The sequence below is a fragment of the Atractosteus spatula genome, chromosome 12 (genome assembly GCF_055471065.1).
Source record: "Atractosteus spatula isolate fAtrSpa1 chromosome 12, fAtrSpa1.hap1, whole genome shotgun sequence".
In the NCBI taxonomy this organism is placed as follows: Eukaryota; Metazoa; Chordata; class Actinopteri; order Semionotiformes; family Lepisosteidae; genus Atractosteus; species Atractosteus spatula.
In genome coordinates, this window is record NC_142717.1 from 27052267 (window position 1) to 27074651 (window position 22385).

A 22385-nucleotide genomic window follows, 5' to 3' on the forward strand; every position below is an offset into this window, starting at 1 on the left:
CCTTGAATGTCCCATCAACATTATACTGTATGTCCAAGTTAAAGGTCAGCAGAACTTTCATCAATCTATATATGTGTCTGTACACTATATGTATGTTTGAATATACAATATAAGTTGGGAACTTGTCACATAAATGCACTGTGGTGATGTTCTTTAAGCTCAGATGCATAATTGATGCATTCATTCCCCAGTAAGATGAAAACTGAAAAATACATTATAATATTCATATACAATATATACTGTATGCAGTTCTAGATTTTCCAATGTCACAGTATTTATCAGAATAAAATAATAGGGCTTTATTAATATATATAATTAGGCATCTACAAAATTAAAAGTAATTATGAAAATACTTTTTACAATTATATCTATAAGGACTTCATAATACATTTTTAGAATCTTGGGAACTTTTTGGATAGCAGTGAAGCAAAAGTCAGAGACAGGTCGGAGTGTTAGCATCTCCACCAAACATTTCATTTTATATCAAAAAAGGAGTCATACTGCACTCAGTTTTGCAGTAACTGGTAAAATACACAGATGTAGCACTAAAGCAGTATAAACTAAATAAAAAATAAAAACAAGTTTTAAAGTGCTCTAATACAGTATGTATTAAATGGAAACACACAGACTACTTCCATGTGCTTTTGTACGCAAGTTAATTGAATGTAATATGCAATATAAACTCAGGTGTCCCGCTTTTAAATCAATCCGTTAGTCAGAATTGTGGTGGAGTGGTCAAAGTGTGTTTTGTTTGGGTTTTCTCCCTCAAGCAGTCTTCTCTTGTTGAACCCTGTAGGGGAAAAGTACAAAATAAAAGGAAATGTGACAATTGTAATCAGAACTTCTTTTACTTCTCCATTCACATGACAAAATTGACAACGGCAGCACTATTCTAACAAGTTTAAGCCTTGTTTTGCATTTTATTTATTTGTAAAGGGGAATTAATATAATTATTCTTAAATATGGTTTAGAGAAAAAAGGATAAGATGTCATGCCAAGAAGCAGTATATCTTAAATTCCTTTGCACTTTATATTCCATGTGTTCTAATTTTCACATGTAATCTGCTGTTTATTTTCTTCCAGGACATTTGTTTTTCAGAAAACGTCTGATCACAATCCTATACCTTAAAAGTTAGAATCATATGCTGTGCTGTTCCACAGTAGCATACAGTACAACATTCAATTAGGACACTGTATCAGAAAAAAACTGAACAGAAAAGCTAGGAGACTGCAAACTCAGACAGCATCAATATAAGGAAAAAGCTACCCCTGAGATATGTTAGTAATGTATTTTAGGCACGGACATACTGTAGCTGACCAGAAAATCTTATACACTTTTGTCCCAGAAAAAAAAAATGACTAAGAGAAATACCTCGTCCTGGACAATACCTTAAGTTCTAAGAACATAAAAAATATGACACATCATAGACAAATTTTAAAAAATTAAGTTTTGCCTTGCCTCTAGAATCCTGCAATTATTGGATTTCATTATATACTGGATGCTCTTAATGGGCAATCCAGAGATTTACATAGACAATATTACTGCAAATTAAACAAAACCCCCAGTGAATCAGAAAAAGACAGAATATTTAACTATTTAACACACTTGAATATTGGAGAAACGTACCTCTTCATCATGACTAAGCAGGCACTGATTATTCCCAGGAGGAGTAGCAGTTTGATCCCTAGAAGGAGCAGCAGAAGAAAGGCCAGGGAGAAATCAGGCTGGCCAACAAGTGGTGCAGAGATCCACACTGACCTCCCCAGCTCATTTTCCACTAAGCATACATAGCGTTTGTCGGGCCTGGGCACCAAAAGAGTTGCTGTCGACACACACTGATCAGGATAGCTAGCCAGAGAGGTGTTGAGAATGATGGGATCCCCTCCAGCCTCCAGCCAGCTGACACGCGGTAAGGGCAGACCCTGTGCAGTACAAACCAGCTTGTTTCTGCCAGACTCAGTCTCCCAGGATACATTTAACACTGAAGCAGTCTCTGACAAATGCAAAAAGATCAAACAGGTTAAGAACAAACCAAACACACACAAAAAGGTAATGTTAAGGTATTGGTCCTGTATGGCATTTTATCTTCTATTACACCAGCACTAATGAGATTCTGCGAGAGCCAAGATCAATATCAATGTCACCTCCAAGGAGCCTGGCAAGCTTTATGATACTATAAGAGGCATTTTCTTTTTAAAAAGAATTTGGTAACCAAAGCTATGTATTTACACAGAATACTGTAGTTTCACCGGAGATTCTTCAAGAGCCCGCTTCAGTTCATTTATAGCTTTATTGAAGGTTCCCAAGCTTCAAGAACATGTCTGCATCATTTGAAATGCTTCACATCAATCTCTTTTGTTGTCATCAACATAATCACATGGAGAAATATTTGTAAAGGCACCAGCAAAGCTTCACAAGCTCCTTGTGTCAGCTTACCTAACACTTGGAGTTTTGTCCCATTGACATCTCCGTACTTGTCTTTGTCTGCATCCAGCTCCACGCGGCAGTAGTACGTGCTGCTGTCACTGGGCTGAAGGTCCTCAATGTGCAGTGAGAGGTCTCTCAGTCTGGGGTCCCCTTGAAGACGAAAGCGCTTGGGGGCATTGGGGTCTACGCAGCCAGAAGAGCCCTCAGTGCTGTTACTGACATGGCACTGGAATATGACTTGTCCACTCGGAGACCTCACCCTCCAGATGATCCTGATGCCTCCAGTGTAGGTGTCCTGCTGGGGGTGAGTGAAGGAGCACGGCAAGACCACAGCCTGGCCTTTGGTACCTGTTACCTGAGCTGGGATGGATATGGACCACTGCACTGCAACAGAGCCTGGAGCACAGCAGACAGGAAAAGAAGAAGACTTTTGTAACCTGTTCTGCCCCCAAAAATGTGAAAACAGAAAACATCATTGTTACTCTTCCCGAGCCTTAAGGATCAGAACTAAAACCTTGGTTTCTCAGAGTTTGGAGCTTCATTATTTGAACTGAAAAACTATAACCTGTTAATTTCTGAGTTGCCTTTATATATTGGGAGTATTGTGCTCTCACTGTCTTTGATCTGTTTTTAGACTAAACTGCTGAAAACCAACTACTTAGCGATGATGTTCAGGTATACCAAGGCCCTGTAAAAATACCTTAATAATATTGATGATTTGCTACTGTAGGACATACAGTAGAATGTTAATATGAGCTCCATGGAGACTGACAAGCTTTATGATACTGTATACAGCATTTTATACATAAAGCATTTTGCAACAGAAGCTGACAATTTACACAGAATAGTTTCACAGGAGATTCTACAAGAGCCCCCTTCAGCTCATTTATAACTACATTGAATGTTCCCAAGCAACCAGCTTTAAGAACATGTCTGCATCATTTGAAATAATTCACATCAGTCCCTTTTGTTGTCATCTGTATAATCACATGAAGAATATTAGTAAAGGCACCAGATAAACTTCACAAATTGGATTCAGCTCCTTGTGTCAGCTTACCTAACACTTGGAGTTTTGTCCCATTGATATCTCCGTACTTGTCTTTGTCTGCGTCCAGCTCCACGCGGCAGTAGTACGTGCTGCTGTCACTGGGCTGAAGGTCCTCAATGTGCAGTGAGAGGTCTCTCAGTCTGGGGTCCCCTTGAAGACGAAAGCGCTTGGGGGCATTGGGATCTACGCAGCCAGCAGAGCTGCCCTCAGTGCTGTTACTGACATGGCACTGGAATATGACTTGTCCACTCAGAGACACCACCCTCCAGATGACCCTGATGCCTCCAGTGTAGGTGTCCTGCTGGGGGTGAGTGAAGGAGCACGGCAAGACCACAGCCTGGCCTTTGGTACCGGTCACCTGAGCTGGGATTGACATGGACCACTGCACTGCAACAGAGCCTGGAGCACAGTGGACAGTCCTGTCAGTGTTAGGTGCCAGTCTGTGGCAATGTGTTCTTGTCACTGAGTGTACTCTGTACAGCAAACTGGACCCACATGATAACACTGACAGTGGAGCCAGACTTCAGATGAGACTAAAGCAGACCTAACACCTTGATGTTGGATCATGCAAAACAATTTTTAAAGTATCAGATGTGAACAAAACCAACAAAGCTATGCAGATGTTTCTCTAAAGTGTACAGTATTTTACATGTTTTTTTGTCATTATACAGTTTTGTGCTTTCCAAACACTGATTTTTATAAGGAGGAGGCTGTTGTTATCTGTTCTGAGCCATAAAGTGAATGAAATATTATTGCTACTCTTCTCCAGCCTTTAAGATTAGAACTAAAACCATGGTGTCTCAGTGTTCAGAACCTTATCATTTCAACTGTAAAACTATAACCATTAAATTAATGTTGAGTCATCTTACATATTGAGATTATTGGGGTCTTACTGTCTTGGATCTGTTCACAGAGTAAGCTGCTGAAAACAAACTATTCATTCATAATGTTAAGGTATATCAAGGTACTATAAAAATAGCATAATTAGATCAATAAACTGCTAGAACATAGAATTTCAATATCAGTTGCAGGGAGCCCAATACAGTATGTGTTATAATGCAGTATGCACCTTTTTTTTCAAAAATAATTTGGTAACCAAAGCTAAATATTTATATTAAATAGTTTCACAGGAGATTCTACAAGAGCCCCCATCAGCTCATTTATAACTTCATTGAAGGTTCCCAAGCAATCAGCTTCAAGAACATGTCTGCATCATTTGAAGTGTGTTACCCTGCAAACCAGCTGTTTGCAAAGGGATGGACCCTATGGAGGTAAGATGTCACAAACTACTGAATAAACAACTAAATCCAAGGACGAGGTCTAAAGTCTAGCAAAAGGTCAAAAGCTGAAAGAAAAATTAGGCAACAGACATCCAAGACAAAATCCAGAAATCATGGTCAAAAACGTAAGCCAAAAAAACCTAGAAGTAGTCCCAGGAAGATATCACAAAGGAGGAGACATGTGGCTCTCAAGGTCAAAACCACTACAAAGCAAAGGTGAAACAGGGAGCAGGGTTTAAGTAGGGTGGAGGGGAGGCGTGGTGATGGGATAACGAGGTCTGATTAACCTACGCCTCTCCAGAGTGGATGAGGTACGTACTATCGGTTTGGGTGCCCTCTTGTGGCAGGATGCCGATACTGTAACAAAATCGTTTCGTTATCATTTGTATAATCACATGAAGAATAATAGTAAAGGCACCAGCGAATTTTCACAAATCGGATTCAGCTCCTTGTGTCAGCTTACCTAACACTTGGAGTTTTATCCCATTGATATCTCCGTACTTGTCTTTGTCTGCGTCCAGCTCCACGCGGCAGTAGTACGTGCTGCTGTCACTGGGCTGAAGGTCCTCAATGTGCAGTGAGAGGTCTCTCAGTCTGGGGTCCCCTTGAAGACGAAAGCGCTTGGGGGCTTTGGGGTCTACGCAGCCAGCAGAGCCCTCAGTGCTGTTACTGACATGGCACTGGAATATGATTTGTCCATTCAGAGTCTCCACACTCCAGATGATCCTGATGCCTCCAGTGTAGGTGTCCTGCTGGGGGTGAGTGAAGGAGCACGGCAACACCACAGCCTGGCCTTTGGTACCGGTTACCTGAGCTGGGATGGACATGGACCACTGCACTGCAACAGAGCCTGGAGCGCAGTGGACAGTCCTGTCAGTGTTAGGTGCCAGTCTGTGGCAATGTGTTCTTGTCACTGAGTGTACTCTGCACAGCAAACTGGACCCACATGATAACAGTGACAGTGGAGCCAGACTTCAGATGAGACTAAAGCAGACCTAACATCTTGATGTTGGATCATGCAAAACGATTTTCAAAGTATCAGATGTGAACAAAACCAACAAAACTATGCAGATGTTTTTCTAAAGTGTCTTTTACATGTTTTTTGTCTTTATATAGCATTGTGCTTTCCAAACACTGATTTTTATAAGGAGAAGGCTGTTATCTGTTCTGAACCATAAAGTGAGGACATAGAATTTCAATATCAGTTGCAGGGAGCCCAATATATGTTATAATGCAGTATGTACCTTTTTTCAAAAATAATTTGGTAACCAAAGCTAAATATTTATATTAAATAGTTTCACAGGCGATTCTACAAGAGCCCCCATCAGCTCATTTATAACTTCATTGAAGGTTCCCAAGCAATCAGCTTCAAGAACATGTCTGCACCATTTGAAATGGGTTGCCCTGCAGAGCAGCTGTTTGCAAAGGGATGGACCCTATGCAGGTAAGATGTCACAAACTACTGAATAAACAACTAAATCCAAGGACGAGGTCTAAAGTCTAGCAAAAGGTCAAAAGCTGAAAGAAAAACTAGGCAACAGACATCCAAGACAAAATCCAGAAATCATGGTCAAAAATGTAAGCCAAAAAAACCTAGAAGTAGTCCCAGGAAGATATCACAACGGAGGAGACATATGGCTCTCAAAGTCAAAACCAACACAGAGCAAAGTTGAAACAGGGAGCAGGGTTTAAGTAGGGTGGAGGGGAGGCGTGGTGATGGGATAACGAGGTCTGATTAATCTACGCCTCTCCAGAGTGGATGAGGTACGTACTATCGGTTTGGGTGCCCTCTTGTGGCAGGATGCCGATACTGTAACAAAATCGTTTCGTTATCATTTGTATAATCACATGAAGAATATTAGTAAAGGCACCAGCGAAACTTCACAAATTGGATTCAGCTCCTTATGTCAGCTTACCTAACACTTGGAGTTTTATCCCATTGACATCTCCGTACTTGTCTTTGTCTGTGTCCAGCTCCACGCGGCAGTAGTACGTGCTGCTGTCACTGGGCTGAAGGTCCTCAATGTGCAGTGAGAGGTCTCTCAGTCTGGGGTCCCCTTGAAGACGAAAGCGCTTGGGGGCTTTGGGGTCTACGCAGCCAGCAGAGCCCTCAGTGCTGTTACTGACATGGCACTGGAATATGATTTGTCCACCTTCTGAATGAAGGAGTCTTTTCAACCCTCTAGACTCAATCCTCCAGATGATCCTGATGCCTCCAGTGTAGGTGTCCTGCTGGGGGTGAGTGAAGGAGCACGGCAAGACCACAGCCTGGCCTTTGGTACCGGTCACTTGAGCTGGGATGGACATAGACCACTGCACTGCAACAGAGCCTGGAGCCCAGTGGACAGTCCTGTCAGTGTTAGGTGCCAGTCTGTGGCAATGTGTTCTTGTCACTGAGTGTGCTCTGCACAGCACACTGGACCCACATGATCACACTGATAGTGGGGCCAGACTTCAGATGAGACTAAAGCAGACCTATCAACTTGATGTAGGATCATGAAAACCAATTTTTAAAGAATCAGGTGAAAACAAAAAAAGGAAACAAAAACTTCTGGATATTGTTAAAGTAACCCCAAAAGAGTTCTGTTTGCATATTTAACCTTACGCACATTTTTTTATAAAGAGAAGATTGTGTTAATCTCCTTTGTGCTATACATTGTGGAACAGCTTCATTGTTACTGTAATCTGATTGCAAAGAGGATTGTGCAATACAGAGAACATGGAAATAACAAGGTTATGTAATATTTTAATTTTTATTACTGCAAATGTTTTGGGAAATCACAGTGAATTTCACTTCATTGTGATGTAAGAAGTCATGCTATATTTATGTAACAATATGTTGCAAAGTGATACGTTTCACTTTTTTTCAAAATAAAAGTTTGTTAAGTAAATGCAGGAATGATTCCAGACATGTTTGCATAGTTTAAGTGTTATATTTACACTTAAAGTAGTTATTTAAAGTAATAAAATAGTTGTGGTTGTCATAACAATCATATATTTTATACCCTACAGCAACTTTTGACTAAAATTTTCATCGAAACCACTGTTCTGTTGTAGATGTATTTAGTAGCAAGAACACAAAAACATACAAAAACTTACACTCCGAAAGAAGAGCATAATTACAGAGATGCACAGTACTGACATGCATGCAGTTTTCACATATTATTTGACAATTTAATTTTTCCGATTATTTTTGTCAATAAAGAGTTGTTTAGAATTTGTAAGGTTCTGTTAGTCTTTTATGTTTTGTTTTCAAGTTAATAAATGTGGTGTAATGTGGAATTTAAAGTTAATTTGCACACCCAATATTATGCTCCATAAATGTTTATTAAAACCCTTAATCTGGCAAGATAGCATATTAATATTCTCATGATCATATCCGATTTATTTTTATGCCTTTCTTTGAACTGCATGTGATATGTAGATAATTATTTGAAAAACATACCTGGATTGTTACACAGACTATATTTTTCTGTCTTTTCTTTAGTAGCTTTTTTAACACAAGGCCAGTTGTCATAGACCACATTCTCTGTTTTCATTTTGGGAACTACTGGACTATTTGGTGCAGGTCCATAAGTCTAAAGACACCCTGAAACAGGAACCATACTGTACCTGCAAAAGCATAGTTGATACTACAGCATCTTATTTTCACTTAATTTTATTGCAGATTATATAAACAGATAAATCAAAGGATATGTAGGCATGTCAATACTTTATCTGGAAAATTCAGATCTCCAGGTGCCTGGGCTGGGGAAATTCTCTTTTAACATATTGGGCACTGATCTCTGTAGGCATTGTAAGACCATTTATGTTGCTAGCCCAACTTATGTTTCTCTGTCGATGCTGAGAGACTAATGCATGCCTTTATTACATTGAAGGTAGGGTGTCATAATCTGCATTGCTCTGGCTTATCTTTCCATACAACTCTCCCCTGCTTACAGTTTGTACAAAATGATACTGCATGAACCTTAACAGAAACCAAGAAATGATAACAGATTTTCCTGCAATTAGCATATTTACAATGATGTCCTGAGCTCCAACTACTTACACATGGATGAAAGTTCTATGTGAATGCTCTCACACATTTATAGCCTTTGTTAGAATCTTACATTGCAAAGCATAACTCTCCTGGCAGACTGTTTTAGGCCTCCTCCCTACTCATCTCATTGTTCTGACTCGTAGTGAGCCACAGTGGCAGCTGCACCACTTCAGTGAATCGAGCTTAAGCCTTTTTACCGGATCCCTGAATAAGCAGATATATTTTTCCTACTGCAATTTTTCTGTGGGAATTCTTTTCCTCCCTTTTTTTGGTCATCCTAATAGCATTCGCCAAATAGGCATCAACTCATCAGCTGTTTTTACTGCCATCAAGGTAACAGTCTCTTTCGCTGGGAGTCTCAGCCTCATAGGTGGACAGCTGAGTTTGTTCAGCTCCACTGCTGCTTGCAAGAGAGTCTCTTTCCTCTCCCCTCTCTGCTACTTGCAAGCTGCCTACCTGTTTTTTTCCTTCCCGACTGCATCCATTTCTCCCATATCCCTCGTTTAAGCCCCACTCCATCTGGAGATCACAGAGGTTGCCCCGAGACCCTGCGTTTGGAGCTTGGCTTGCCATTCGCCATGGCCCAGAATTTTAGGGTTCCCTGCATAATTACATACTGTATTTCACTCCTGCTTTATTACATAGCACTTTGTATTTAGTTTGAATAACTTTCTGTTTCTCTTTAAAGTGTTTGTATTAGCAAGGGACTATTCAAAACTAGAGATCTGACTATATTGATGCATTTTAATGTCTTGAGATGATGCACCATCATCTCAAAAGTGCTACATAAAAATTACTTGGCCTAGTAAATCAGACATTGGTTTGCACAGTAGCATCAGGTCATGTTGTCACCTTTAGTTTAGTTTTAGAAAAGGGCTGTATTGTGGTTTATCACATTGGTTAGAATGTACTGTGTCTATCAAGCATTTAATTAAATGGATTTGACAGTTCTGGTTCAATATTACAGGGTCAATGTATTTCTAGAAGAAGAATGCATCTGATCAATGCAGCAACACTGTCAGTCTCAGAGCAGTGAGTTGTAGTCATCCTGATGATGGGAATATTACTACGCTATACTGTACATGTTGGATGCTTGGGATGAATTTGCTGTCAGAGCTCGAATAGCAAAGTGTACATAATGTTAATTTAATATCCGAGCACATTTATCCCATGTCTTCAAAAGAATGTTCCACTTTATGAAACATACTGTAGGATAATTTATTATTTATCCATGATCGAAAACACGATTAAAATAACTAGTATAAATATGGTAGATACTGAATGTATAGTAGAATTGCAGTAACCTTTGCCTTGTGGTTCATCACAAACTTTTTTTTCCAAATTCAAAATATTAGAAAAGCTGGTTTGTAAAAGTCAACATCTGCCCAGAGGTAATGATAAAAAAGAGAAAAATAATTTGTTGCATTATATCTGAATAGAATAGATTTCATTTAATGTCAAATAATGTATTAACAAGCCCAGAATTTTCGATGAAGTACCATTTAACCAGATCAAACACACACCTACCTCTCACATGGTTTGACAGAGTAACTGCAATCATCAGGGGAAGCCAACGGATCATTTTCATTCTGTTTCAAAGGAAAACAAAAAGTTCACCATTCAGAACAAAGTGAGTAAGCACATAAAATGTGAAGTGAAAAATATAATAAGCTCATGAGCTGGTAGGAACTGCAAATGTGGAAATGAAAAATGGGAAGTGTTGACAGATACAGGGAGAAAGAGAAACTGGTCAGAGATTAAACATCATGAAGATCCACTACCTAAAGAAGGATTTATTTCAGTGCCCATGTACACCAGCAGTGTTTGGGTTTTTTTTAAAGGGTAAAACAAAACAAAAATGGAACATTGAACAGAAAAAGAAACACCAATAATGTAATAAAGATAAAAATAAAAATGTGGAAATAAATTGCAAACACTCATTGAAAACTTGACTAAGCACTGAAGTTTTTAATCTAGATTTAAAAACTGTAAAAGACTTTACATTTCTCAGATTGAGATCTAGTTAAACGCGTGCTCCTGTGTCTCCTCAACGAAACATGTGTCCCAGGGTACCTGGTGATTGAGTGTCTGTAGAGGACCTTTCTGGTCACTAGTCTCTGGTGCATGACCATCCAGTTGAGGTCCTTTAGCTTGCTGTCTAGTTCTTCTGGTTGTGTCCTTTCCAGACTTCTCTGGCAGTAGTGTCTTTTGGCGACCAGTTGCCGTCTCACCACCTTGTACAGGGCTCTGTGGTTGGTGCAGAGCTCTGGTTGTCTCGTGGTCTCATACATGTGACTACACTTGACAGCATTGGTGTAGGTCTCCGGTCGGTTTTCCACTTTTGGCCCAGTGTTTGACTACTGGGATGGAGAACCACAGCCTGACAAAGTACTGGTACTTGGGGCTGATCGGCTCCCGCAATGCCCGACCGATGTTGCAGAAAAGGATGCAGTCACATTTCAGGGGAAAATGCAGCATTTCTCTTCCCCCTTTCTCGACTACCTGTACTCTTACCTGCTGTACTCTTACCTGCCTCCCCAGACAAACTTGAAAACCGTCCACTGCTGAGCGTCGTCTGAGTCTAAGTACACCAAGGCCTGGTTAACCAAAGCCGGGCCGGCAGGATGTCTGCTTTCTACTCCATCACTTTCCCTGTGAATGAAAAGTAACCACATCTTCCATAGATCTAGCTTAGTGCTCACCCTAGAGATCCTCTCAGTATCTGAAGGGACTCCGTGCAGAGCTTGAGACCTTCCAGCATGTCGTCTTGTGCTTTCAGGGTCCAAAAAACTGCTCTTTCAGCGGTTGAGATTCGATCCTGAGGCTCTGGAATATTAACCTGCAGGGCTCTATTCAAACACATGTCCAAGCTCAGGAACAGTGTCGCGTACTGTGCACTGGGAGATCTTGAGGACTTCCCCCGCGCCTCCCAGTATTGCCAGGCCATCATGACTCGGCCCTGTCTCACCGCCTTTGGCAATGGCTCTGTAAAGAAAACATGGAGAAGAGGTGAAATGGACACATTTGTCCCCCAGATGTCCGTTCACGTTGACTCTGCTGCCTACTTCAGAGCACAGTATCTGTATCCAGTGGCTAAAACTCTCTCTAAGATATACTGGTAAGTTAATTGGCTTCTAGAAAAATTGACCCTAGTGTGAGCATATGCCTGTGTGTGCCCTGCGATGGACAGGCGTCCTGCCTAGGGTGTATCCCATCTTGCTCCAGTTTCTTGCTGGGAAAGGTTTTGGCTGCCCCCTAACCATGAATTTAATGAAACAGTTGGAAATGGAAACATGGATAGATGGAAGTTAGTGAAGAAAAATATGCCACAGATTGGAAAGTTTGGGTTTTGAACACCAGGTGTCAAAGGATATGTGAGTTGCCTTGATGGGCCTGACACCTTGGGGTTGATTCAGTTTAAAGCCCTATAGTTTGAGTTCCTGCCCTGATCAAAGGCCCCCTTTGTTACACCAAGGCCCCGGAGGGCTCATCATTCCACCTGGCATTCCAGCACGGTTCCCAATTAGCCCTTTTACCCCAGCCTATTTAATGCTGCTTCACATTCTCCCCTGTGCTCAGTATTAGGTTTTCCTTTTTAGAGCTACTTCATCTTCCTGCGATTAGTTACGTCTTGGTTTTTGGCTTCCTGACCCTGGTTTGTTCTCCAAGTACGTCTCCTGGTTTTGTTTTGGTACTTTGATTATTGGTCTAGCTTAGACTCTCGGCTTCCTCACAGCTTACTGCTCCGCTTCTGATTTAGTACTTTTGCAACTTTTTGTTTGTTTTCCTTCGGCTTTCATACCTCTGACTGTTAAATCTACTACGCCTCTGGAGTTCGTCCTGATTTGTCTGCATAGGGTCCTCATTAATATTCTGTAACACCCTTGACACAGACACTAGGTTGGCAAACTGGTTTGATTGGGCCTGTGATTGAGAGCAAGGCCTGATTGAACAGGAACTGATTGAACAAGTTAGCATCCTTCTCACTGGGGAAAGAGTAAGAAGCCCATGGTTTCAAAGGGATAAAAAGCCCCAGTCATGACAGAAAAAAAAGACCTTTTTTGAAGAAGAGTTTTGTGGGACTGTGATCAGATCATGTCAGTTGGACCCAGGAGAGTATGTGGACACCATGAATTCTACAGGGAGCAGCTGAGGAAGGCTCCAGCATCATCTCCATCCCCAGATCCCCCCCACCCTGGACTTAGATAAATCAAGGTGGAGGTGAAGCTAGAGAGAACCATGTTGTTTGGGATTTCCAGGACAAGAGAGGTTGCCTAAAAGGCACTGAAGGACTACACTGAGATTCATCCCTTTTCTCATGTAATGGAAGAGGCCACATCAGGTCACTGATCAAATCTGGTTTCAGAGAAAACTGCTGCTGGACTTTTCACTGGGGACGTATAATGGTAACTGTGGGGTTTCTTTATACTGAGTATACAGAGTAAGTGACTGTACTATTATGTGTAGAATGAAAGACTTAAATAGATAGGATCTGAAATATAATAATTGTCAAGTCTATGCATTGTATGCACTGGTGATTCTGGGACATGAAAAGAATCATTGGAATTTAATGAGGGGCCAAGAACCCTTGTGTAATTGCTAGGTAGGGTAGTCATGAACAAAACAGGAATAGTTCTTGTCTGAGGGGTCACCTTACCATGACACATACAATACATGAGAAAAGTGAAAGAGAGAAGATTCTGTGGGGCAGACTTCATGCAACCAAGATCAATAAAAGATGATGTTGTAAAAAAGGAAAAGGGAAAGCGAACCAGTTCTCCAAACTTTAGTTAATGGATCGTGTTAACATGTGGCTGACAGTGCAGACAAGATTTTTTGAATCAGTACCCCCCCTCCACACACACACAACCAGTAATCCTACATTCTTCCAGTGCTGGAATTTCCATTAGATAGTGTAGGTACAGTGCCTAGGGCCTACAAAATTTTTAGGGCCTACAAAGGAGGGAAACACTAGTAACTAACAAAAAACTAGCTGAAATAACAAGCTTGCGTTTGGCTCTAGGTGCTCCAAATCAATAATCATACGCTATCTAGCGGCTATTCTAGTAAATAGAAATACCGAAGTGATAGTCGCTCAACTTGCTCCATCAATCACGTCGTGTAGCATTAGAATAGTTTAAAGTGCATCATGTTGTCGATGTAATTCAATTGGCGTTTACCCCTCTTTTTGCACATTTTGGAGTGAAAGTGCCTAGGGTCTACGAACAGCAATATCCAGCCCTGCTCTCTTCCACACTCACTCCATGAACCATTCCATTCTGTTCTGTGTACCTGGAGTAAACAGTAAACACAAAACCAAGCAAGAGCTGGGCCTGCCCCCTGCCATCCTCAGACAGCAGGTAGGCTTCATAGAAAAAACTGACACAAGCTGTGCACACAACAAATGCATAAATTATTTTTTACTGCAGTAAAGTGGTGAGACTTTTATTATCTGTTCTGCATTTTCCCTTTCTCTGTGGCCCTCCTGTCCAGGGAGAGAGCAAAGATGTGCTATCAGTGTTACCTTACACTCTGTTCATTCGGGATAAGTTCTGGCTATGTTAGTTAGTAATAACGGACGGATTTTTTCTTCAAAAAATTGGCAGGAAACATACGATACAAAGGGAAGTAACTTAGAATTGTTCAACATTGTATTTCCCCTTGGCACAACAGCAGTTGTTTTTCAAGACCACAAGATGCAATGAACACAGAAAGTACGTAATAAAAACTGCCCCTAATTATTTTTTGTATTTGGAATTTAATGTACATCCACATTTCCTCTTACACTTTGTATCACTAAAGAAGATTAAGCTCTTTAAAAGTATCAGTGTGAATATATTTGTATAAATGTTTTTTACCTTCCAGTGTGGTTAAACACTGCATTCATACACTACAGGTCAAATGTTTGCAAAAGACAACAAACAAAAATGTAGAAAATATTTGCTAACAATGTATCGTCCCTGATTTAAAATATTTTTTTTATGTATCAAGTATACCCGAAAGGAAGCAGTTATTGTTATTAATGATAGAATATACGTATTATTAATATGGCATTCATTTGGTTGCTTTTCTCTTAAAAGAAATGTGAGCCTGGCATGTTCTGTCTCTGCGCAATCTGAATCAAAACATGGAAGAATGTTTTGTGTGCATGTAGTCTGAAAATTAATCGTCTAGTGGAGACTTTGCAATTGAAATGTCTTTCTTTAAACTAATTTTTGTGATCTGTGGGCATTCATTTTATCTCTGCAAGGTTTTGCTGTAAACACTGTATCATATTAACAGAATCAATTGTTATCAAGATCCAAAGATCCAACCTACCTTTTCACTGAAATTCTAGAATGTAATGTTGCAATTCAGTTATATAACCATATCATTGCTAATAACCTCTTCAACAGCCTTGTTGTAAACAACAGAGTTATTTAGTGTTTCTGGCATTGCTCTTAAGTGGTTCAAGTATTACCTTACTTACAGTATAACAACACTTTCTCACTCCTGGGGGTTTCAGTTCTGAAGTTGGACTCGTTAAGTCTGGTGTTCCGCAGGGCTTGATACTGGATCCCCTATTATTCAGCATTTACATATTCTCCCTTAGAAAGCTATTAAGATCACATGATCTGAATTATCACTTCTATGCTAACGATTTCAAATCAACATCCCTACTAAACCTAACACAGAGGTGTCCATCTTTGCACTCTCTAACTGCATCTCTGACATTAAAACCTAGATGACTCAAAATTGTATTCACTTTAACTGTGACAAGACTGAAGTCATGCTTCTTTGATAATGCCTACAAACTCCGTAAAACCAATGCAGTAACCCTATCTGTCCGTGGAAGGCCCTGTACTTGAATTTCAATCTAAATTGAAGAACCTGAGGGTTATATTTGATGCAGGTTTAAAATTTAACCTACATGTCCAAAATATTGTAAAAACATTATTCTTCCATCTCAGGAATATAGCTAGACTACTTCCTGTATTGTTTCTGACTGTAGCTGAAAAGCTGGTCAACACACTTATGTTTTCTAGAATTCATTTTTGCCCTACCAGAATATGACCAGGTCACATGCACATGATCACATTACTCCTGTCCTGGAGTCCTCGCACTGGCTTCCTTTCAGGTTGTATGCTGATTACAAAATATAAGGCTATACATTGCTTGACACCATAGTACCAGTTGTCTTCTACTCTCCACCTTGCAGCCTTTATTCATCTGCTTCTGATCTCCTGTTGGTCTCCTAGGCTTGTCTACATTCTGTGAGTGACAAGGCCTTCTCTTGTTATGTCCCAAAGCTCTGGAATTCTATCCCCAAGGAAATCAAAGAGTCACTCTTTCTCAGTGATGTCAGGACCAGACTCAAAACCTTCTTTTCAGAAACGCATTTATTTAACTGATGTCTGTGTCTGCCCCATTGCATCTTCTACAACATCCTTAACTCTATCTTTGTTGCTGTTTTCATTGTATTAACTGTTTTTGTTTTCTTTTTCCTGTAAAGCGCTTTGTGAAGATGCTTTTGATTGTGTGTTTAGGAAGCTGGTCCAATACATGCTTTGCTGATCATAGTTTCAGGTGTTACCTACAAAGTGGTTGCTTTTGGAGCTAAAAACAGCTTCCTGTTTTTGAAGCAAGGCCTGGAAAATATGCTGACTTGTGAGCTGCATTTTTTTGTAAGTCACTAAACATCTCTACAGTCTTTTTCAGATTACCTGCACCATTACAACTGACTAATTGACAGATACCTGTATCCCTATGATCAATACCACTAAGTAATATATTCCACCATTTTTAAACATTCAACACATTCACTGCAATATTTGTAGAGAAATGGGGTTCTTTCCAAAACCCATGTTCATTTATGTCTGCATGCATGATTAAGAAGGCATTTCAGGTTTAAATACCTTGATACTCTTTTAAGTAACTTCACAAATTACACAGTAGATATAATTGCAACAAAAGTATTCCTTTATTTAGGTTTAGAATGCTACAGAAAGCAGTTCTATATCAATGGATTAGACTGTATGGCTGGTTCACACTCCACAGTCAGCAGTGTACTGGCTAAGATCTCTTCCTTGACAATGGTTACGCCAGGCCACCCTGGAAAGAAAATTAGACAGTCAGGTCAGATGACATGAGTGCATCGATCTGAATAATTAAAAAACTTCTTCATATCTTATCCGCAGTAATTAACCCGTAGCTGTAGATAATATTTGCTTTCCTGCAAGCAAATACACCTCAAAGCTTTTCACACCAAAACAACACGATGCTGTATACAAAGCCAAAAACAAAAGTAACAATATCCAGCACAGCTCCTACCTTCAAGAATCTTACTTCAATAAAGATACAATTTAAAAGAAAAGTACTCCTCAATGTTGTGACACAGCAGAAATGTGAAATTTGGATGACTGAAAACTTCCTTCATTTTAACTGCGACAAGACTGAAGTCATGCTTATTGGCACCCCCCATCAACTTCGTAAAGCCAGTCCTGTAACCCTATCTGTTGATGGTTCTGTACTTGAGCTTCAATCAAAATTGAAAAACCTTGGGGTTATATTCGATTTTGGCTTAACATTCGACCCACATGTGCAGCATACTGTCAAAACATCTTTTTTCACCTCAGAAATATCGCTAGACTACGCCCTATGCTATCACTAACTGTGGCTGAAAAGCTGATCAACACATTTGTATTCTCTCGAATTGACTACTGTAATGCTCTACTCGCTGGGGTATCTAAATCTACTTTGAACAAACTGCAGTATGTCCAAAATTCAGCAGCCAGAATCCTGACCAGGTCTAGTGCAAGTGTTCACATTACTCCTATCCTAGTCCTTGCACTGGCTTCCGGTCAGATTCCGTGTGGACTTTAAAATCCTCATGTTCACCTACAAGGCTCTGCATGGCTTGGCACCTAAGTACCTGTCTGAACTATTATCGCCCTACTCCCCACCTTGCAACCTTCGCTCTTCTAATTCTGCTCTCCTTACTGTCCCCCAAGCCCGTCTACATTGTATGGGTGACAGGGCCTTCTCCTGTTATGCCCCCAAGCTCTGGAACTCTCTCCCCAAGGATATCAGAGAGCCATCTTCTCTAAAGTCCTTCAAATCCAGACTCAAAACCCTCTTCTTCAGAAAAGCCTTTACTTAACTGGTTCCATTCTTCACCCCTCTGCTCTTCTTAGTACCACCATCCACAGTCTCCTCTATATATTGTAATTGTGTTTTATCTTGTGTATTCTTCTTTTATTGTTTGTTGTCATCCTGTAAAGCGCTTTGAGAAGCCACCTTTAAAGGCGCTATAGAAAATAAGGTTTATTATTATTATGAACTAATACAGGTAGCACAGATGGCATTAGGTTTTATAGTAGTGAATGGTGGATTGTCAATTTAAAAAGCATCTATATAACACTGTTCATCTAGAAACTTTCAGTTAGATGTATTTGTTTTGCTTATAGCTAGTAGGTGGAAAGTAGTGTGAGTGTGAAAGATAAGTTGGGGTGCAGTTTCTGCCCTCCCATTTATTTCTGCGTTCTCACCAGGCACTCATGCCATTGGGGTCTCTGACCACACGCTTGGCACACTGGATGGCAACTGTAATGTCATTAGTCAGCAGCTCTGGAAGGAAAAGAAAGATATCAAGGTGAAAAACAGTCAAACAGCAGCAGAAGCACATTACCATTCAGACAGAACAACACACCTAAGTCATGCAGAATAAAAGTCCTGACCCTGAAAGTACATTCCTTTAAAGTTTAAACAGTATACTGCCAGCCTCAGATTTATAGTCTGAAAGAGTAAAACAAATGGTATTACTGTGAGGATTTAATATGGCAACCCACAGTATTACTGTAATGCAGTAAAGGAGAAAGTATGGTATACTCATCGCCAATACATGTAAAACTTGATGGTAACCATGCACTTTCTAAAAACAATTTGAGCCTATAATGCACGATCTGGGTTATCTGGGTGGAGTCCTACTCACGGCTGCAGAAGATGCCACATGCATCCTTGGATCGTGGGGTTTTTCCATCCTCGCACCACCAGCGACTGTTTATCTGGAAAATCCCGTAATCCGTGGATCCATCCGAGTTGTGATTGATGGCTGCAGTGTTGTAACCGGACTCCCACTCTGACAAGCACACCCCTGAGAAGATATTAACCCAGGGCACATATTACAGTCTTGATATGCTGCAGTTAGACACACTGGAGAATCCACTCAGCCAAGATTCAGATGAAGCTACAATTTTCCAGAAGCTACAGCTTCAGAAAGTTAAACACACGCTGCACACTGACAAGAGTGAGTTACAGATTGATGGGAGTTATATTCTATAGGTTCAATCTTACCCTCGTATTTTACCATTAAAATATTAAAGGTGGTATCAGTGATATTGTTATCACTTAAATGTATTTTTAAAAGTAAGCTCATAGAGTGGTGGAGCAGGAGAGAGGTGGATTCATGCTCCTCTCCTCTGGCTGCAGAGAAACTCTTCACTCCGTCACAGGTGAGGGGGATGAAATCAGAAATCTGCCAGAAAGAGAAGCCTTTCCAGGGCCTAAAGATATCTGTCTGTGCCATTTCAGTTATCACCTATACACTAAGCAAGGCAATGTTCACATCCAGTGACCTGTACATTAAAGAGAGTTTCAGTGTTTTTGTTTAAAAAAAGTTTTGAAGAATCTTTCTTCATTTAAAAATCTCCAAATTGGAGCCCAACCTGAAAGACCTTAGTACATAAGGGGTGGAGACAGTACTCACAGTTTGGCAGGCTGTATCCCCAGTACCCATCCAGTCCAGAAGCCTTCAGTTCTCTTGCCAGCTCACACCGTTCATATTTCTTGCAGTTCGCCAAGGCGAAGAGCAGACAGAACACAAAACTCTTCATTTTGAATACAGCACACACGACTCTCTGAATCGCTGTTCTTGTTACTTGGGTATAAATAGACTTCAGAAGAAGGCGTTAAAGGAAATGCTGATACTTTTTACTTTTCTCGTAAACTGGTCTGGTGGAATTTCAACTTCCCCTTTAAGGATGTATGAAGAAGAAATGAAAAAGAAGAAATGATATACCACATAAAAAACAAGTTAATATCTTTTTTTTGCCATATTGCAAAACAGAAGTTAATAAAGCACAGGTCAGATTTATCCCCATCAATAATGAAAGAATATCATATCAGTATCAGTATCAATACTGCAATACTGATTTAAACAATGTGGTCCTATTGTTCACTTTTTAATGTTAATTAGATTAATGTTAATCTGGTGCAGCTGCATGTTTCGGTTGGTCATAGTTTTGTCATTTTTAAGTTGACACTAGTTTTGTACTTTAAATAACACATTTGTATGTAAACCGGGTGATCAGAGCCTGCATTAATGAGTTGCAGTAGTCAGTTTTACAATATCTGGTGATGTGGAATAAAGCAATGTGAGGTCATTTTTGTCAGATGTAGATTGTAGGTCCTTTAAACATTTAAACCACGGAATAGGCTCTCAACATTAAGCAGTACCCTTTATTTCAATAGCTCTACCTTTCACCCTTAACAACAAACTATTTGTACTGATAGCTACATAATAATGATCAAATCTGTAATACAGATGTTTTGACAATCCAAAAACCTTAAAAATATCTATTAGTGTTTCCAAACACTATAGTTTCCAGCTGTGTCAGTTTTGCTAGACCTTGTTTTGTACTCTACAGCAAAGATAAGTGGAAAAACAAGTATTTGTACACAATACATAAAGTCCTTTATCAGGTAATGCTGACCTTGTAATTCATACTAGTTATTAATTCACCTAATCCACACCTGTTGATATAGTATATGATGAAGTATGAACTGGAGACTAGATTGCACAACATGTTGACATCTGGAGTGGTGCGGTAGTCTGGAGAAACATCCTTATCTGGCACCTTGAAAACAACAGAACCCTCAGGACCTGGATCCTGATGTATGGTGATCAAAACAACATGAAGTCAATAACTAACAGACAGCAATAAATAAACATTAGCACAATATCAGAAAACCACACATTGAGAACAGCTTATATGCTAAACTTTCAGGAACTTGAGTTTATTTGTACTCTGGGAGGGACTACAAACGATTGGTTTGGTGTATATATTCCCGGGAGTGACTCAGATCTTCAACCAATTTAGCCTGGGGTGTTATCTGAGTTTGTATGTTCTCCCCATCTCTGTGTGGAATTCCTCTGGATGCTCTGGTTTCATCCTACAATCCAAAGACATATAGGTTAATTGGTTTTCTGGGAAACTCAGCCCTAGTGTGAGAATTTATGTATGTCTGTGCCTGTATTTGCCCTTTGATTAACTGAGGTCTCCTCTAGTGTGCTCCACCTTGCTTGTGCCCTTTGTTTGCTGGGATAGGCTCTGGCTTCCCAGTGACCCGAATTGGATGAAACTCTTAGAAAATGGAAATCAAAGAGAGAAGATTCTGGTGGGCAAACTTCATGCAACCATGGATCAGTGAAGGATAATGTTCTAAATAAGACTAATTAGGAGAAGGGATAGTGAATCAGTTCTCCAAACTTTAGTGTTGACATGTGACTGACAGTGCAGACGTGATTTTTTTAATCAGTACCCTAACACACAACATTATTCCTAACGCCCTCTTCCACACTTACAGCCTGAACCGTTCCATTCTGTTCTGTGTACCTGGAGTAGACGGTAAACAAAAAAGCAACCAAGAGTTGGGCCTGCCCACCACTATCTTAAGAAGACGGCTTTGTAGAAAAAACTGACACAAGCTGTGTACACAAAAAATGCTTAAATTATGTTTTACTAGAGTAAAATGGTGAGATTCTTATTGGCTGTTCTATATTTTCACTGTCTCTTCGGCCCTCCTGTCCAGGCAGAGCAGACATTTGTTATCAGTGTTCCCTTACACTGTGTACTTCCAGGATAAGTTCCAGCCATGTGGCTTAGTGATAACGGACAGACTTTTTCATCAAAACATCATCAGGAAAGAGACAATACAAGTAACGAGTGGAAAGTAGAATTGCACAATACAATACAGACTGCGTTCGGCAATGTATTTCCCGTTGGCACAACGGCAGTTGTTTTTCAAGGGTAAGGAACTGGTGAACAGGAGTTTTTCAATATGGAATATCCACAGAAAGCAGGTAATAAAAACTGCCCCTTATTGTTTTCTGTATTTGGAATGAAAAGTACATCCACATTTCCTCTTACACTTTTTATCACTAAAGATGGTCAAGCTCTTTAAGCTCTTTTTATAATGAGTGTGATTGTATAAATGTTTTTTACAGTACCTGTAACAGGGGTGCTGTATAAAAGGCTGACCCTGCGCTCTGACCCCAAGCTTCTCTCCCTGTCTGTGTGTCTCATGGAGAGCAAGTTGGGGTATGCGAAAGGACAAAATCCTAATTCAAGAAATTGTATATGGCCAATAAAGTGATCTTATCTCACCTTCCATTGTTCTTAAAACACTGTTAATATACACTGCAGGTGAAACATTAACAAAACACAGAGAAAGAAAGAAAATATTCATGTCCCTTGTTGCTAATAATGTATTGTCCCTGATTTCCTGATTTCATCTTCTTTTTATAAAGTATCAAGTACATCCAGAAGGAAG

At 40.1% G+C, this 22385-nt stretch overlaps 2 protein-coding genes across 2 annotated transcripts; both read right to left on the reverse strand.

Annotated features, from left to right (window-relative positions):
* Positions 1–718: 718 nt before the first annotated feature.
* LOC148822826 (uncharacterized) lies at positions 719–10419 on the reverse strand. Its single transcript, XM_088928530.1, has 7 exons — positions 10323–10419; positions 6673–7086; positions 5220–5606; positions 3486–3875; positions 2438–2824; positions 1628–1994; positions 719–790 (listed from the first exon to the last, which is right to left on the reverse strand). The coding sequence occupies exons 1-7, from the start codon at positions 10381–10383 to the stop codon at positions 766–768; spliced, it is 2031 nt and encodes a 676-aa protein (XP_088784656.1). The 5' UTR covers positions 10384–10419; the 3' UTR covers positions 719–765.
* A 6314-nt stretch (positions 10420–16733) lies between these two features.
* LOC148822827 (lysozyme C II-like) lies at positions 16734–19733 on the reverse strand. The gene is made up of 4 exons (XM_088929598.1): positions 19540–19733; positions 18766–18927; positions 18323–18401; positions 16734–16886 (listed from the first exon to the last, which is right to left on the reverse strand). The coding sequence occupies exons 1-4, from the start codon at positions 19664–19666 to the stop codon at positions 16820–16822; spliced, it is 435 nt and encodes a 144-aa protein (XP_088785724.1). The 5' UTR covers positions 19667–19733; the 3' UTR covers positions 16734–16819.
* Positions 19734–22385: the final 2652 nt, after the last annotated feature.

What these genes read in the sequence shown, in the direction of transcription:
- LOC148822826 (XM_088928530.1), bottom strand. Translation starts at nt 10,383, where the DNA reads ATGAAAATGATCCGTTGGCTTCCCCTGATGATTGCAGTTACTCTGTCA. An exon ending in GATAAAACTCCAAGTGTTAG is followed by an intron (nt 5,607 to 6,672) that starts GTAAGCTGACAT and finishes ACTGCGCTCCAG; the next exon opens with GCTCTGTTGCAGTGCAGTGG. An exon ending in TGCTTAGTCATGATGAAGAG is followed by an intron (nt 791 to 1,627) that starts GTACGTTTCTCC and finishes TTTCCCCTACAG; the next exon opens with GGTTCAACAAGAGAAGACTG.
- LOC148822827 (XM_088929598.1), bottom strand. Translation starts at nt 19,666, where the DNA reads ATGAAGAGTTTTGTGTTCTGTCTGCTCTTCGCCTTGGCGAACTGCAAG. An exon ending in ATGTGGCATCTTCTGCAGCC is followed by an intron (nt 18,402 to 18,765) that starts GTGAGTAGGACT and finishes TTTTCCTTCCAG; the next exon opens with AGCTGCTGACTAATGACATT. An exon ending in CCCAATGGCATGAGTGCCTG is followed by an intron (nt 16,887 to 18,322) that starts GTGAGAACGCAG and finishes TTTTCTTTCCAG; the next exon opens with GGTGGCCTGGCGTAACCATT.